At 53.1% G+C, this 14,105-nt stretch overlaps 1 protein-coding gene across 1 annotated transcript; it reads left to right on the top strand.

Annotated features, from left to right (window-relative positions):
• The first annotated feature begins 2,893 nt into the window (after window positions 1-2,893).
• On the top strand, window positions 2,894-8,457 carry THEM5 (thioesterase superfamily member 5). Its single transcript, XM_012733287.1, has 6 exons — window positions 2,894-3,065; window positions 3,921-4,122; window positions 5,115-5,253; window positions 7,439-7,549; window positions 7,895-8,019; window positions 8,312-8,457. Exons 1-6 carry the CDS (start codon window positions 2,943-2,945, stop codon window positions 8,344-8,346), a joined length of 735 nt encoding a protein of 244 aa, XP_012588741.1. The 5' UTR covers window positions 2,894-2,942; the 3' UTR covers window positions 8,347-8,457.
• The last annotated feature ends 5,648 nt before the right edge of the window (window positions 8,458-14,105 follow it).

The following is a 14,105-nucleotide window of genomic DNA, read 5'->3' as shown; positions in this document are numbered from 1 at the left end:
GTCAGCTCGTGTTTCCCTTGTGGGCCCCTGGACACCAAGGCCCTGCTGGACCTTGAAAATCATCAGTGTAAGAAAAATTGAATTTGCCCAAGAGAACAAACTATGTTCTCTTGGTAAGGCAGAGAGCAAAATTCACATTATCATAATGTATAAATATTTGATAGCTGACTTAACCAAATGTTACAGAACCAGAGTGGAAGGGTATCTACAAGAAAATGCCAGGTTTCTCCTTTATTCTCACTCCCCACACTCGGGCTCAACCTGGCACAAGCCAGATGTCCTGACAGCTTCTGGGATCTGATTCTTTGAGAGAGCAGCTCACAGAACTCAAGGACACATGTTTACTCAAGGATGCATGATGGGTGGATATTGTAACCAAGCAGAGCTACAGCAGATGGAGGGATATGCTGGGTGAGGTCTGGGAGGGACCCAAACGCCCACCTGTGGTGTGGCAACCTGAAAGGGCTCCAAATCTGGTGCTCTGGGGATTTTTAGGGAGACTTCACCACGTGGCATGACCTATCCGTGACTCAAGCTCCAGCCCCTCTCCCCTTTCTGAAGATGGGAGGTGAGACTGGCAATTTCTGGGGTCTAATCATGGCTTGGTCTTCCCGGTGCCAGCCCCCATCCGGGAGCCGCCCAGTGTTGGCTCATTAGAACGAGACACACCTGGAACCCAGGAACTTTCAGGGATTTAGGAACTCTGTTCCCACAAGCAGGGGCTTAAGACCCACAGGCGTTGTTTCTGTTTCACAAGGGTGCAGCCCCCTCACCAGGCAGCAAGAAATGCACGTCCATGGAGGTGCACCCTCTCCAGGTCACCGCAAGGGTGGGAAGGGTGGGAAACACTCCCACGTGGCTCTCAGAAAATGAACTGAGAAATTCTTTTCCCAGTTTAAGCTACTGACTTTCTGGGAGGACAGCCCTTGCCGCCTCCTGGGGCAAGCTTGCTGGGATTAGCTCCAGCCTTCAGGAGCCTCCAAGTCTACCTCACACCCCCACCCCACAGACTCCTCCCCCCTCCCCCCATGCTCACACACCCTTCCCTACACCCTTTCCATATGATTCTCCTTTAACCCGCTTACCTTTCCTAAGATTCTTTTTTTTTCTCCCCAGCTTTCTCCTTGACTATCATCTTTCAAATCCAGGAGTATGCCTAGGAGCTAGCAGAGGATATGAGGGAATGCCTGGCACCAGGGTTGCAAGCCAGAGCACCCAGGGCACTGCCCCAGGGGTGAAGATGCCACATTATCAGCTCTTCCCACCTATCTGGGAACTTCTGCTTTGTAGGCAACTCTCTGCTTTTATATGTTGGCAAGTCTATCAAACATTTTGATTCAGTCCTACAACCTGAATCAAAAAAATTGGTTCGCCCAGTCCAGCTTTCATTCAAATCTTCACAAAAGGTAAGGGAAATACATATATTGCACTTTCCTGGGCCATCCAAGTGTAGAGGTGAAACAAAACCTTTAAATTTCCATATTAAATCAGTTTGACCTTTCAGAACCAGCCAGAATATTATCATCATCCCACCTTTGTTTGGTTCTGACCTTCAAAACATGCTTTTTCCTAGTGAATTTAAAAATTAGGACTTTTGGGCCCCCCTGGTTGCATAGGGGTTAAAGTCTCAGCACTATGAAGCTATCACAGGCCACATTAACTTGAGTTCAATCCACATGGCTTGGCAGACCTCTCCTGTCTCCCCCACTTCTTCCCTCTGCGGTGTATTTCAGTAGATCTGCCTGTTCTGCTCCCCACTCTGTCTCTGGTGAATCCTCTCACCCCAACCTGGCCTGTACCCCAGTTTTCTATGCATAAATAAATAAAATAAATCCTTAAAACAAATAGGCCTTTCGGGCTCTCCCTGGTGGCGCAACAGGTTAAGGGCACCATATTATACAACTCCCCAAAGCCACTGCAGCATGAGTTCAATCCCCAGCCAGGGAGATGACCCACATGGCATGGCAGACCTCTTCTGATCCGCCCACCACTCCCCTCAGCAGTGTACTTTGTCAATCTGCCTGTTCTGCTCCCACTCTGTCTCTGGTGAATCCTTTCACCCACCACACCTCTGGCCTGTACCCCAGTTCTATAAGCATAAATAAATAAATCTTTTTTTAATAAAAAGAAAATAAATAGGCCTTTCAGTATAAAACTCTGTTTTAATTCAATAGAAAAAAATATCACCACCAAAAATATCTACGACCTTGCAGGATTTGCTGAAAACTCCCTCTCCTTCCCCACCCAAAGCCATCTCTTTTCCAGGCGTGCTTGTAACAAAAGCCCCAACCCCTAGTTCCCCAAACTTCCCATTCACTTCCCTCCCTGCACTGCCCCATCCCTTCTCAAAGCATAGAGCTCCCTTTCCAGGCTGCTCCTGCCTCCTGTCCTCCTGTCTTCCTTTCTCCCCCCATCCATCCAGCAGGGAGAGGCCTCCTGTGCTGACTCTTACCTGGAATGTGAGAAGGGGTAGCTTAGGGCTGTGAGAGTTAGTTTTCTGGAATCATTCCAGGGCCTTCGGGAACTTTCTTGCTGCAACACCATGCCATCAAGGGACAGACCTCCCTTATCTTTTTGGGAATTTTCTGGATGTTCTCTCCCCCCACTGCAGTTCCTGGGCAGATCTCCAAGGTTCCCTGTACCCTATACTCTTTCTTTGTGCATTTTTTCCCTCTGACCCAGGCTAGTCCTGTTCTGCATTCATGCCCAGGCAGCACCTGCCCTGCCCACACAATGGGAGGGGTTGGGACCAGTATAGAAAGGACTAGCGCAGCATCAGGGGTGTGTGTCAAACCAGTCCAGTCGCCTGATCATCCTCTTGCCATGGAAGCTTGCTTCTAAAGGAAAGCTGTGGCAGAAAGGAGGTGGCTGCATCTACCGGAGAGCTCTTTTACCTTGCCTCTTCCTCCAAAGGTTACCCGCAGCCTGCCAGCCCTGCCACCATGATGAAGAGAGGCTTCCAGGTGGCAGCAAGACTTGGCCACTACAGAGCTCTTCTCAGAGCCCCCTGCATCCCACCCAGACTTGACTCTGCCTCAGCCTTCGCATCCTCCTCAGATGATAGGGTGAGTTCCCGGCTCAGCCAAATGGGCAGCCCTCCTCCTGGGCACCTGGGACCTAGGGACACTCCAAATCTCCTCTTCTCAGAGGCTGGACTGGAGCAGGAAGTTGGGGAGCTACTTCATTTGGCAAAGGGAAGTTGCTCTTGGGAAACAGAGCAGCTCACATCTCGCACTAAAACAGCAGGAAGTTTCTGCCTGGTCTGACTTCTGTGTGGTCACCATGGGATCCTGTCCCTCCTCAGGGACTCAGGCTGGTGCAGCTGAGTTGGGTATCCCAGAAGGGCAGCCCCACGTGTGGTCTAGGTGGTTCGCTTATTGCTCATAGCTGTGGCCGGTACATGAACAGTTAACATCATAGACTGTCATAGCCCATCCTCGCTCCACAGGTTTGTGGACACCACAATTGTTTCCAGGAGGCAGGAGCAGCCTGCATGGTGTGGCCAGAGCTAGAGTAGCCCCTGGGGTAAATTGTGGTCCCAATGGTCCCCACCAGCTGTGGTCACACTCAGGGAAATGACATCTCAGAATGGACTCTGGTCTGACCATCTGCTTCCATGCTCATATGCTGTCAATATTACCCATATTTCCTCAGTTTCCCCCCATACAGTAGGGACCTGAGTCTCCAAATACTGCTTCCAGGTTCCAGAAGAGAACAATTATAACGCACCAGCATGGAGCAGTACATCTGTGATTATCAGCTTTAGCATTCTCTTCCCAAACCCTCTGCAAGGAAGATGGCCCACAAGCTGGCCCTGGCAGGAGGAATTGAAGAAGCCAAGAGCCCATGCACACACTAGCTAGAGGCCCCGGGGCCCAACCCCAGGTAGCTGTCTAGTCTCCCTGATTTTTCCTACCCAGATCTCAAGATTCTGCCCAGAGAAGACAGATTTGAAGGATTATGCCCTTCCCAATGCCAGCTGGAGTCCAGACATGCTGAGCATGTACCAAGAGCTTCTGGAAAAAACCAAGACCGACGGCTGGATCAAACTGCCCTCCTTCAAGTCCAATAGGGACCACATCCAGGGGCTCAAGCTGCCGTGGGGGCTGTCAGTTAAAACAGGTAAGGCCTGGCCTGAGAGCCCATGGGTGACATGCGCACACACAGGCCCCCTGGTGGGCTGTCAGCCCCTTTCCCTGCCTGCAAAGCCTCTTGGGAAGAAAAAACAGCACCAGCTCCATCCATATCTCTTGTTCTTCCTGCTCTCACTGTCCCCCTCCCTCCCCGCCCCATGTGGTAGCCCCAGGGTGGATGAGAAGGGCCTGTCCACTCCCCTCCTGTCACCTATAAAGAACACACCTAGCAGCAGCCTTTGCTCTGCGCCAACCTGAGGGCTCACAGGTGTTTCACTGTATTGTCAAGCTTTCTCCCAAGCCCTCCTCCCACCCCATAAAGGCCATCAAACCCCCTCGCCCAAGCAAGCCTCGGCACACTGTTCCTGCTCTGCTGGCCCAGAGCAGCATTCCAGAGACACCCGCCAGAGCAAACTGATCATGTTCCCACCCTCCTCTGTGTGTGTGTGTGTGTGTTTCCATGTTTTCTCGTCTCATCCCTATATGTGGTTTTCTTGCCTAGTGAGGAGTGATCAGCCTACCTCTGGGTTTCTGGTACAAAGCAAGGGCACTGACATCACTTTTGTAAAGAAATTGGCATCCATTCTAGAAGAATATTTTTTTTCATCCTAGAAGAAATTAAGTACTTGTTCTGGGAGAGCTTTAGGGCTTTCCTGAATTCTGGATTGATTTATATTTGAGTACCATGTCATTTTGAATGGTCAACATTTAAGGTCTGTTCAAGCCTTGACCTGGCCTTGACTCAACCCCCTCCCTCAGTCAGGGAACTTCCTCAGTATTCTCCCTCCAGACCTGAGGAGTCCCTAAGGACCGCTAGGTCTCTGCTCTTCGATTGAATGGCCGCTGAGGACAGAACCTGGGAGTCAGGTTCTGGGTGAGGCAGGGCTCAAGCCGGGGTGCTCACTGGGGTTCCACATCTGCATCAGACCCCAGCCCTCCCTCTTCCCTTCTCCAGCTGCCACACTACCCATCTCTCCTCAGACTACAAAGACTCGTGCATCTTCACCAGGAGCATCCAGATGGAAGGTCAAGGCTACGAGTATGTCATCTTTTTCCACCCATCCATGAAGAAGTCTATCTGTCTATTCCAGCCAGGCCCCTACCTGGAGGGGCCCCCGGGGTAAGGCCACAGGCAGGACAGGGTGGGAGGGGGGAGTGTCCTGGGCTAGTTCCAAGCTTGACTCAGCAGGTAGGTTGGGTACAACCCACACCCTGTGCCCTTTCCTCTCCTTAGGAGTTGGGCCTAGACCTCAGACTCACAGTGCTAGGTCTGGAAGGACATCCTGGATCATGTGGTCCAGCCCCATTGTGCAGATAAGGGAGTCCCCATATGGAGCTCTGGGAATTTTCCAGTAGCCAGAGACTTAAGAGGCTACCCTTTGAGGAGGACAAGATCTGGAATTGGGAGTCAGGCTTCCAGGCCTGCTCTTGACGTTGGCACCCGAGAAAGCAATTTAACCTCTGGCCTTCAGTCTCCTTACCTGAAGAAAAAGGTCTACCAGCCAGAGGTGCTGAGAGAGATGATATTTTGGGATTCTGTGCATGTGCTCACGAGTCATAATGCACAATACAGTGATCTAGCACCAACTATCTGAAATCCTGCTTTCCCACGCACCCACAGAGGCAGCACAGGCAATGAAGTTCAGACCCAGGACTCTAATCCAGGAGCCGGACTTTGGGTCCATTGTTCTCGCCACGGCACTCTGCTGCCTCCACACTTGGAGCTGACCCAGGAAGGAACTCACACTGGATGTAAATACATCCACAGGGAAGTCAGCCTGGCCTAGGCCTCTTGTCTCAGGACACTGAGCCACCAAATCATGGCCACCTGCCTTCCCCTCCACCCCTGCTCCTGTTTTAATCTGTCGCTGAAGGCTGCAGGAGCTCCTGCAAGGGAGAGAGAAAGGACTGCATGAGTGATGTTAGGGCCCCAAGGCCTGGGAGGAACTCATTTGTGGTTTCTCTGTAGCAGGGCCTCTGTAGGCCGTGGGTCCAGACTGCAGCCCTCAGTCAGTCTCCTTTTTCCCTCTCAAAAGCGTCTTCTGCAGGGACACTAAACTCCACACTAGTGTATGCAGGCACAGTGGGAAGAGACCAGAGCCCTACCCAGGCCATGAATCCCCTCCCTTCTGAGAAGGAGAATCCCAAAAGGCAAGGGGATGAACTATGGCTACCTTTTACCCAGGAGTGAGAGGCAGAGGCGGGCCATCTGATATGGAAGCCATGGGGGTTGAGAGGGTTGAGGGAAGAGGTGGGTACCTCCCCAGCCCCAGGGCAGTGAGAAAAGGAGGCTGCTGGACAAGATCTCCCCTGCAAGAGTTGGCCAGTGGGTCCTCTGCCTTGGCCAAGAGGACCAAGAGGGAAGGGCAGGTTTAGGTTTATTTAATGCCACCCGTTTCCCCTCCCTCTCTTAACCAGCTCAGAGGTGTGGGGAGGGAAGTGACTGGAAGCTTGCATGGAGTTTTGTAAATACCACCTCATTTATCTAATGAGATAGGAATTACTTTTACTCATAACTTATAGTGGAAAAACCAGGGCTCAGAACAGTCTACCAACTTGGTCAAGATCAAACACATAGTGAGTGGTGGAGCAAGCAGTGGAAGCAGGTGGGTGTGGTTCCATGCCCTCCCCCCCTTTCCACCAAGGGAGGGGGAAGCCTGTGGTGCAAAGCAGGAGGGTGGCGGCCCTGGCACTACAGCGGGACAGGTACCCCGGCCACAGGTTCAGGGGCGTGCTTTAGAAGTCAGAAACTCAAATATGTCCGGTGTTATCAACCTTCTACAGAGTGCCTTTCTATTTTCCCAACTTAACCAACAATGCAGTGGCTTTGCCAAGGAGGCTGCAGACAGTGAGAAAGAGAATGTTGCACACTTGAAATAAGGCAAACGTTGGCAGAGTTTGTGGTTCGCTGTCCCCTTTGTTTGACACTTGCTTAGGTCAGAAGTCGTGTTTCACCTTGAACATCTTGAAAGTGTGGGCTTGGCACAGGACTTGGGTGGAAGCTGGCCCAGGTGGCCTCTGAGACTAAGTCCAAAAGTTCAGGTCCTTTTCCGTCCTCCATGGGCGTGCCCCTTCCCAGATTGTGGGACTGCTGGTGAGTAGGTGATGCCAGCAGTTAAGCGTATCAAAAAAATGTTCTCTCGTTGATTCTAGCAGAAAAGAAATGAGGCTGAAGAGCTGTGTTTAGAGGCGTCCTAGGAAGGTGGAGGCAGGATGGGGGGCTGGGGCGAGGGGGACCTCACCTCAGTGCTGAGAAAAGGCCACATTGCTACAGGCCCCATCCTCACCTTGTTCCCCACCCCCAGGTTTGCCCACGGAGGGTCCCTAGCAGCCCTGATGGACGAGACATTTTCTAAAACTGCCTACCTGGCTGAAGAAGGGCTGTTCACAGTAAGCCTCAACATCAGGTTCAAAAAGTAAGTATGGATCCTTGGCCCTTTGGCCGAAGTCTTGGCCCTTTGCATCACCGAGGGGACAGTCAGGCCCCTACCTGGAGGGGTCCCGGGGTAAGGCCACAGGCAGGAAGGACATGGTGGGAGGGGCCGCCCAACCAGCCTTGACAGCTGGGCTGTGGGAGCGTTGCGCATAACTGTCCTTCCCCAGCAGCTCCCAAGCAGGCATCTGCTCTCTGGGCATTTGAGGCCAGAGCCACTTAAGTCCTTGAGGCAGGGTGGGAGGAATAGATGGAGGGAAGGACTGGGGGTAAAGGGAGGCAGGCCTTTTATCATGTGAGTGATAAGCAAAGCTACCTCTTCTCCCAGCCTGATCCCTGTGAACTCTCTGGCTGTGCTGAATGTGGATATAGAAAAGATTGAGGACCAAAAGATTTACATGTCCTGCACCGTCCAGAGCAGGGACCAGCAGACAGTCTATGCCAAGTGCTCAGGTAAAGAGATCCTCAGCCTCAACCCCGGGCCCTCTCCTGCCCCCACCCACCCCTGGGACAAACGGAAGGCAGGGAGATTGCTAAGGACCCAGACCCAAGCCAGGGTCCAGTTGTTTTGCAGTGGAATCAGGAGCTGCTGTAAATGCAGAGGAAGGGTGGGAGAAGCCAGCTGGGACTTGTTCTGCATGAGTGTTGTTCAACCCCCTGTTGGAGGCGGATCCAAGTCATTGGGTCCTGGGCTGGAATGTTCATGGTGCCCAGCTCCTGCCACTTGGCTGGTCTTCTCGCACAGGTGTTTTCCTTCAAATGCAGCTGGAAAAGGAGTAGCCCCAGGCGAGCGGACTGCCAGGACCCGCACAGCGCAGGGAGGGCTGCTCAACAAATGGGTGGTAAGGGATGGGCATTTTGAGCCAATAAAGTCTTACAGCTCTGTGCTCATCCAAGACCGTCTGTAGTTGGAAATCAAACCCCCACACCCTCCCCCTTCAAGTTCAGCACAAAGAAAGAGATGACGAAGCACCTGCCGCTACCAGGCAGGTGAGGCATCAAGCACAAGTGACAGAGAAGAAAGTTGCACACTGTTGGGCAGAGGCAGAGGCAGCCAGCTCCCTGGCCCCCAGCACTGCAGACACAGGAGGAGGGGCCCTGTTAGTCTGGGACAGACTAGAGCAGGCTGGGCTTGGACTGCAGCTCAGTGGTGAAAAGGTGTTGAGCTGCATGCAGGGAAGCAGGGTGATCCAAGGGAGGGAGTGGGAAGAGCAGAGGCACAGTAAGGGCAAAGGCAGTGACTTTGGAACACAGCATGGTCTTGAGGGCTAAGGGGCTGGGGAACACGGGAAGCAGACAGTGCAAGCCCTGGAGGGCTTCCCCAGCCCTGCTTGGAGCTCCAACGAGGAGGTAACAAGGAGTCTTTAAGGGGCTTGTGCTGGGGAGTGACGGCGAGTTTTGGGTTTTAGGAAGATGACTGGTGGCTCTAAGAGGCGAGCAAGACTGAAGCTGGGGCACCCATAGCAGACCCCTGTTGGGCGATTTCTGGGACATTGGGGGGGATAAATAGGGTGCGATTGCATCTCGCGCTCTCTCTCTGGGAAACAGCTCTCCGGACCACGAATAACCATAAGGTATTCCAGTTACTTTGTATCCCGCTCTCTTTCCCTGGGTTGTTTCCTATCCCTTTCCCCTTTTGTAAATAAACCCATTATTGACTCTTTTGTGTGTGCCTGCAGTATAACTGAGTTGTGAGTGCAAGGGTGAGGCCCCACAGACAGGCGGCCCAGTCCACCCTGGGCTACCCTGTAACAGCTATCTGGCCTCCAACACCGGTCAGGAGCACAGCAGAGAGGAGAGACTGGGACTGGGACTGCACTGGTCTGACTCTGAGGCCAAGAGGGAGGATTGAGTGGGGGTTGCAGAGCACAACAGGGAGGTGAGGGAATTCACACCAGAGGGCTTGAGCTTTCCAGGTAACATAAGAGGCAAGGCCATAAGGCGGCAGAGGTCTGGAAGAAGGGAAGGGCGATGATTTGAATAAGCCAAGTGGGAAGCAGGAAAACAACCTGACTTGGCCTAACTGTAAGTGGGTCAAGCCACACTGAAGGCCCAGCTGCTGGTGGAAGACAGGCACCAGGTGTGAGAGCAAGGTGTACAGACCTGGGCAGTGGCAGGTGAGAACTGTGGTAAAGGAATTAAAAAACAGGGGCAGGTTTCTTTCTTTCTTTCTTTCTTTCTTTTTAAAGATTTATTTATTTGGGCCCTCCCTGGTGGCGCAGCGGGTTAAAGCACAGCACTGAGAATCTAAAGCTGCTTCCGCATGAGTTCGATTCCCGCCTGCCCCGGAGGTGACCACATGGAGTGGCAGACCTCTCCTGACCCGCCCGCTGCTCCCCTCAGCAGTGTACTTCGTAGATCTGCCTGTTCTGTTCCCCTCTCTGTCTCTGGTGAAGCCTCTCGCTGCCCCTGAGCCTCTGGCCTGTACCCCAGTTCTGTATGCAAAAATAAATAAATCTTTAAAAAAAAAAAAAAGATTTATTTGTGCATACAGAACTGAGTTAAGGCCAGAGGTGCAGGGGCTGTGAGAGGATTCATCAGAGACAGAGTGGGGAGCAGAACAGGCAGATGGACAAAGTACACTGCTGAGGGGAGCAGCTGGCGAGACAGGAGAGGTCTGATGTGCCATGTGGGTCACCTCCGGGGGCAGGGATGGAACTGGCACTGAAGCAGCTGCAGCCAGCTTGCAGTGCGACACTTTAACCCCTTGCACCACTAGGGAGGGCCTGGTGCACATATCTAAGGAGGAAAGGTAGATCATGGCCTGGCTGAGGCAAAGGCCCCCAAGAGAAGGTTGCCTAGGAGAGGGGGAGGAGACTGAGCAGCTTCCACAGAAACAGAATCCCCCTGAGGCCAGCAGATGGAGAGGGTGCTCAGGAAGCCGTGAAGGCTCATGGAACTGACGCCGAAAGAACTCTCCAAAGGTCACATCATGGATTTCACTATTAGGTGCCATAAAATCAAATACTGCTGTAGATGCGCCTCCACATCTCTGCTGCTTACCCCACACCTTACACAGAATGTCCTTAACTGCATGGATCCAGCTGTTGGTGTGTGGGCATTGTTTGGGGATCTGATTGACAAAGGTCAACATAGGACTTTCAAAGTCATCGAGGGTATTGGCACCCAGGAGCCAGTGGAAAGAGAATCATAAGGGAGGTGTCTGTGCCAGGGCCAGTGGAAACAAACACAATGTTTCCACTGGCCAGTGCACAGTCACAAGGTCCCACCAAACAGCAAGGGAGGTGGGCTGGAAAATAGGATATAGCTCTGTGCTGTAGAAGAAAAGGAAATGGGTCTGGGGAAGAGCTCGCTGTCCTTGACCTTGAGAGAAGGTTGAGCAGAAGAAGAAAGTAGTCTATTCCAAACCCTTATCCTGGGAAGTGAAGAATGCAGCTCCAGGATCCGGGGCCAGGACCCAGGGCTCAGAGAAAATCAGCTTCCATGGCGGGGAGCAGGTAAGGGAGCTGTGCATGGATCTCGCCGCGGCAGACAGCAGACGATTCTTTCTTTAGTGTCTGCACCTAAGCCGTCAGGCTGACGACTGGGCAAATGATCAGAAAATGTGGATTTGAGCCTTGGGCCGGTGCCCTCCCAAAGGCACAGACACACTAAAGCCAGGGCCAGACAGCCTGCCCCCGACCCGCTCCCCCAAAGCCCTTCTCCTTTTGTGCTCTCACAGCCCTTGATGTGTTGCTGAGCCCAGAATCAAAATCTCTGTATATCAAACACCGGATTAACCTTTATTCAGGGTTTAAAGACTTAATCTTCATTGAAACAATCCCAAGAGAAGAAGGGAAATATATTCCCTCCATCCTACGCAATCAAAGCAAAAAACAAAAACAAACAAAAAAAAAACCTGCACTTGAGTTTCCATACTAAAAGTTTCACTGCATCGTGGCCCTTGTCAGCTGGAGCCAGTTTCTGAGAGAACTAGGCATGGCCTGGAAATCCACAGCTCTCAGGCAAGGCCCCACAGTCAGGCCAGACATGCCCACCTTCACTCAGCAAGGTCAGGTGGGTGGGCAGGGGTCTTGGTCAGGGAAAAAAGTCACCAGCTGCTGGAACACATCCCTGCCAAGGGCTTTGACAGATGTCCCTCCTCTCCTAGGAAGTCAAGTACTGCAGTTTTCTAGGCAGGAGCCAGGGGACTTGCGGCTGGCCTCCACTCTTACTTTCCTACTTGCCTGAAGATGGTCTCCTTGGTGCCTTCCACCCTACACCATTTCCTCCCCATCACCACACTCAACTGATGACCTTACTTCCTGTTTCACTGGGAAATTAGAAGCCTTAAGAAAACAAGCTCCCCCCCCCCCACTACACCTGCTACCTCCACCCACCGGGTGAACTGCCCCATAGCCAGCAAAGGGCAACCTTACATCTGTTTCTTACACCTGCTACCTCTATCTTCCTGTTTGCTTAGGAATATTGTCAATTCCTCCCTCTCTACTGGGTCTTTCCCATCAACATACAATCATGCCAGTATTTCTACCATTAAAATAAGTTCTCTCTTGATTACACTTCCCCCTCTGCTCACCACCCCACTTCTTCTTCAGCAAACTCTTCAAGAGAGCTGCGGGTGCTTGTTCTCTCTCCCTTTCTCCTCCTATTCTTTCTTGATCCCATTCCAGTGTCCTTGTCACTCCTCCAACCCTGATCTCATCAAAGTCACCAAAGACTCTGAAGTGCAGTGGTTAATTCTCAGCCCTCATCTACTGGACCTCACCATTGCACCTGACACAGCAGGCACAACCTCCTCTTGCCTCTGAATGTTGGAAAGCCCTGAACTCTGTGTTTGGATCCTCTCTTTTCTACTCTTTATCAAATCTTATTATTTTAAATTCCACCTGTTATCTCATTTATCCCTCATGCCAACTTTGGAGAGCCTAGCTGGAAAAGATGAACCCCAGAAACATTCAGTTGCATGCCAGAGGGCACAACCCAGATCCAGTGGCTCTTTCCCATAGCCCAGCCCAGCAGAGGAGGCTGGCTTGCTGCTAGAAAACTGGCTCACGCTGGAGGAAGGAATTAAGAGGCCAGGCTGATGGCTGCAGAGACAGAGCTGTGTTTATCCAGGAACAGAGGTCCAAAGACGTAGGCAGCAGGCCCCTGCCAGCTCCTCCCAGAAGGACTGGGCTGGGGGAGCATACTGGAGAGGAAGCTGCTCCCCTCCGGAATCTGAGCACCTCCAGGCCAGAGGCCAGAATCCAGCCGAGGCCCACAGGTGAGGCCGGCAGTCTGAGCACCCAATGGTGCCTTCCCTGGGTAGGGACTCCCAGGCCAGGGATCCATGGTGCAGTGCCCAGGTAAAGGCTGGCCGTGAAGCAGTGGAGCCTCCCAGAGCCAGCTCAGGAGGTGGTGAAGAATCAAAGCTGCCTTTGTGCTGGCCTGTTTCCTAGGAAGAAAAAGAGTGCAGAGTAGGAGGGGTGGCCAGACCGGGCGGCTCCGCCTTGCAGACACAGGATGCCGTGGCGGCTGAGGCATGGCTGGGAGGCTCGGAGCAGGACCCGCTGAGCTTAAGGCAGTTGAGGGGATCCAGAGCCCCCGAGAGGTGTGTCTTTTAGGAGGACCCGCCCTGAGTGCACTCAGGGTAACAGTCCCAGTCACTTTTTGGCCCCCGGGCGACTCAGGGAGGCAAAGGAGGAGCTAGACAGGCAGATGTGGCTAGCTAGGGTTAGCTAGGGTCAAAGGAAGGCTCCTTCGGGAGGAGCTTGCCGCCACCCCCCCCAGGGAAGAGCAGGCCGGGTAAAAGGGTAGCCCTGGCAGGCAGGCAGGTAGCTTAGGGTTGTATGGGGAGAGGCTCAGCTCTGGAAATGAGGGAGAGAAGAGAGTGAGTCCTCTTAGGGCTTCAGTGCCCACGGGAATTAGGGGCTGCATAAGAGCAGGGGATAGGAGGTCCATTTTGTGACTTCAGATGTTTGATGGATGGGCATGTTACTCTGTCTTCTTAGTAGGAGCCTAGGATTTTCGTTGGTACATTAGGCTTCAGGCTTTCTAACTAGTTGAGGTGGGTGGACCTCTTTAGAACAAAGGGGGGGAGGGTGTCTGCGTGCTGAAGTGTTGGAGGCTTCTATCTGGAAAAGTCTGGCCCTGGGCGCCCCCCCTCCATTCTCCCCAAGGCCCTAGTTGTCCTGCTGCAATAGAAGCCAGGCCTCCCGGTGGCCTGGGTGGGAAGGATGCCACTGCGCCCCCCACCCCCACCCTCTCCACATGGGTTTGCAGCAGCACCCACCTTGTTTCCTCTTATTTTTTACCCGCAGCGCAGCCCCTCCCACGCGTCCACCCAGGGCCCTGGATCTGGAACTTCTCGGCCTTGTGGAATTTGGGCTTTTATCATCCCTACACCATCGCATGTGGCTCTTGGAGAAAGCTGGCTACAGAGTGGGGACCCCGGATCTCGGGGCCCGGTGGACCCCTTCGGGCCTGTTCACTAAGCGCAGTGCCTGGGATTCGCCGGCACACGCCTGCCCCAACGTCCTCACCCCGGATCGCATCCCGCAGTTCTTCATCCCCCCACGACTGCCGGCCCCCGGCGGCGC

The sequence above is a fragment of the Condylura cristata genome, unplaced genomic scaffold (genome assembly GCF_000260355.1).
Source record: "Condylura cristata isolate star-nosed mole 26May11 unplaced genomic scaffold, ConCri1.0 scaffold00040, whole genome shotgun sequence".
Taxonomy (NCBI): domain Eukaryota; kingdom Metazoa; phylum Chordata; class Mammalia; order Eulipotyphla; family Talpidae; genus Condylura; species Condylura cristata.
The sequence above is the reverse complement of the archived record's forward strand: the minus strand, read 5'-3'. Positions and strand labels throughout refer to the sequence as shown.

Coding starts and splice junctions, on each gene's coding strand:
- THEM5 (XM_012733287.1), top strand. CDS start 2,943: ATGATGAAGAGAGGCTTCCAGGTGGCAGCAAGACTTGGCCACTACAGA. Junction 4,123..5,114: donor GGGGCTGTCAGTTAAAACAG/GTAAGGCCTGGC, acceptor ATCTCTCCTCAG/ACTACAAAGACTCGTGCATC. Junction 5,254..7,438: donor TACCTGGAGGGGCCCCCGGG/GTAAGGCCACAG, acceptor CCCCACCCCCAG/GTTTGCCCACGGAGGGTCCC.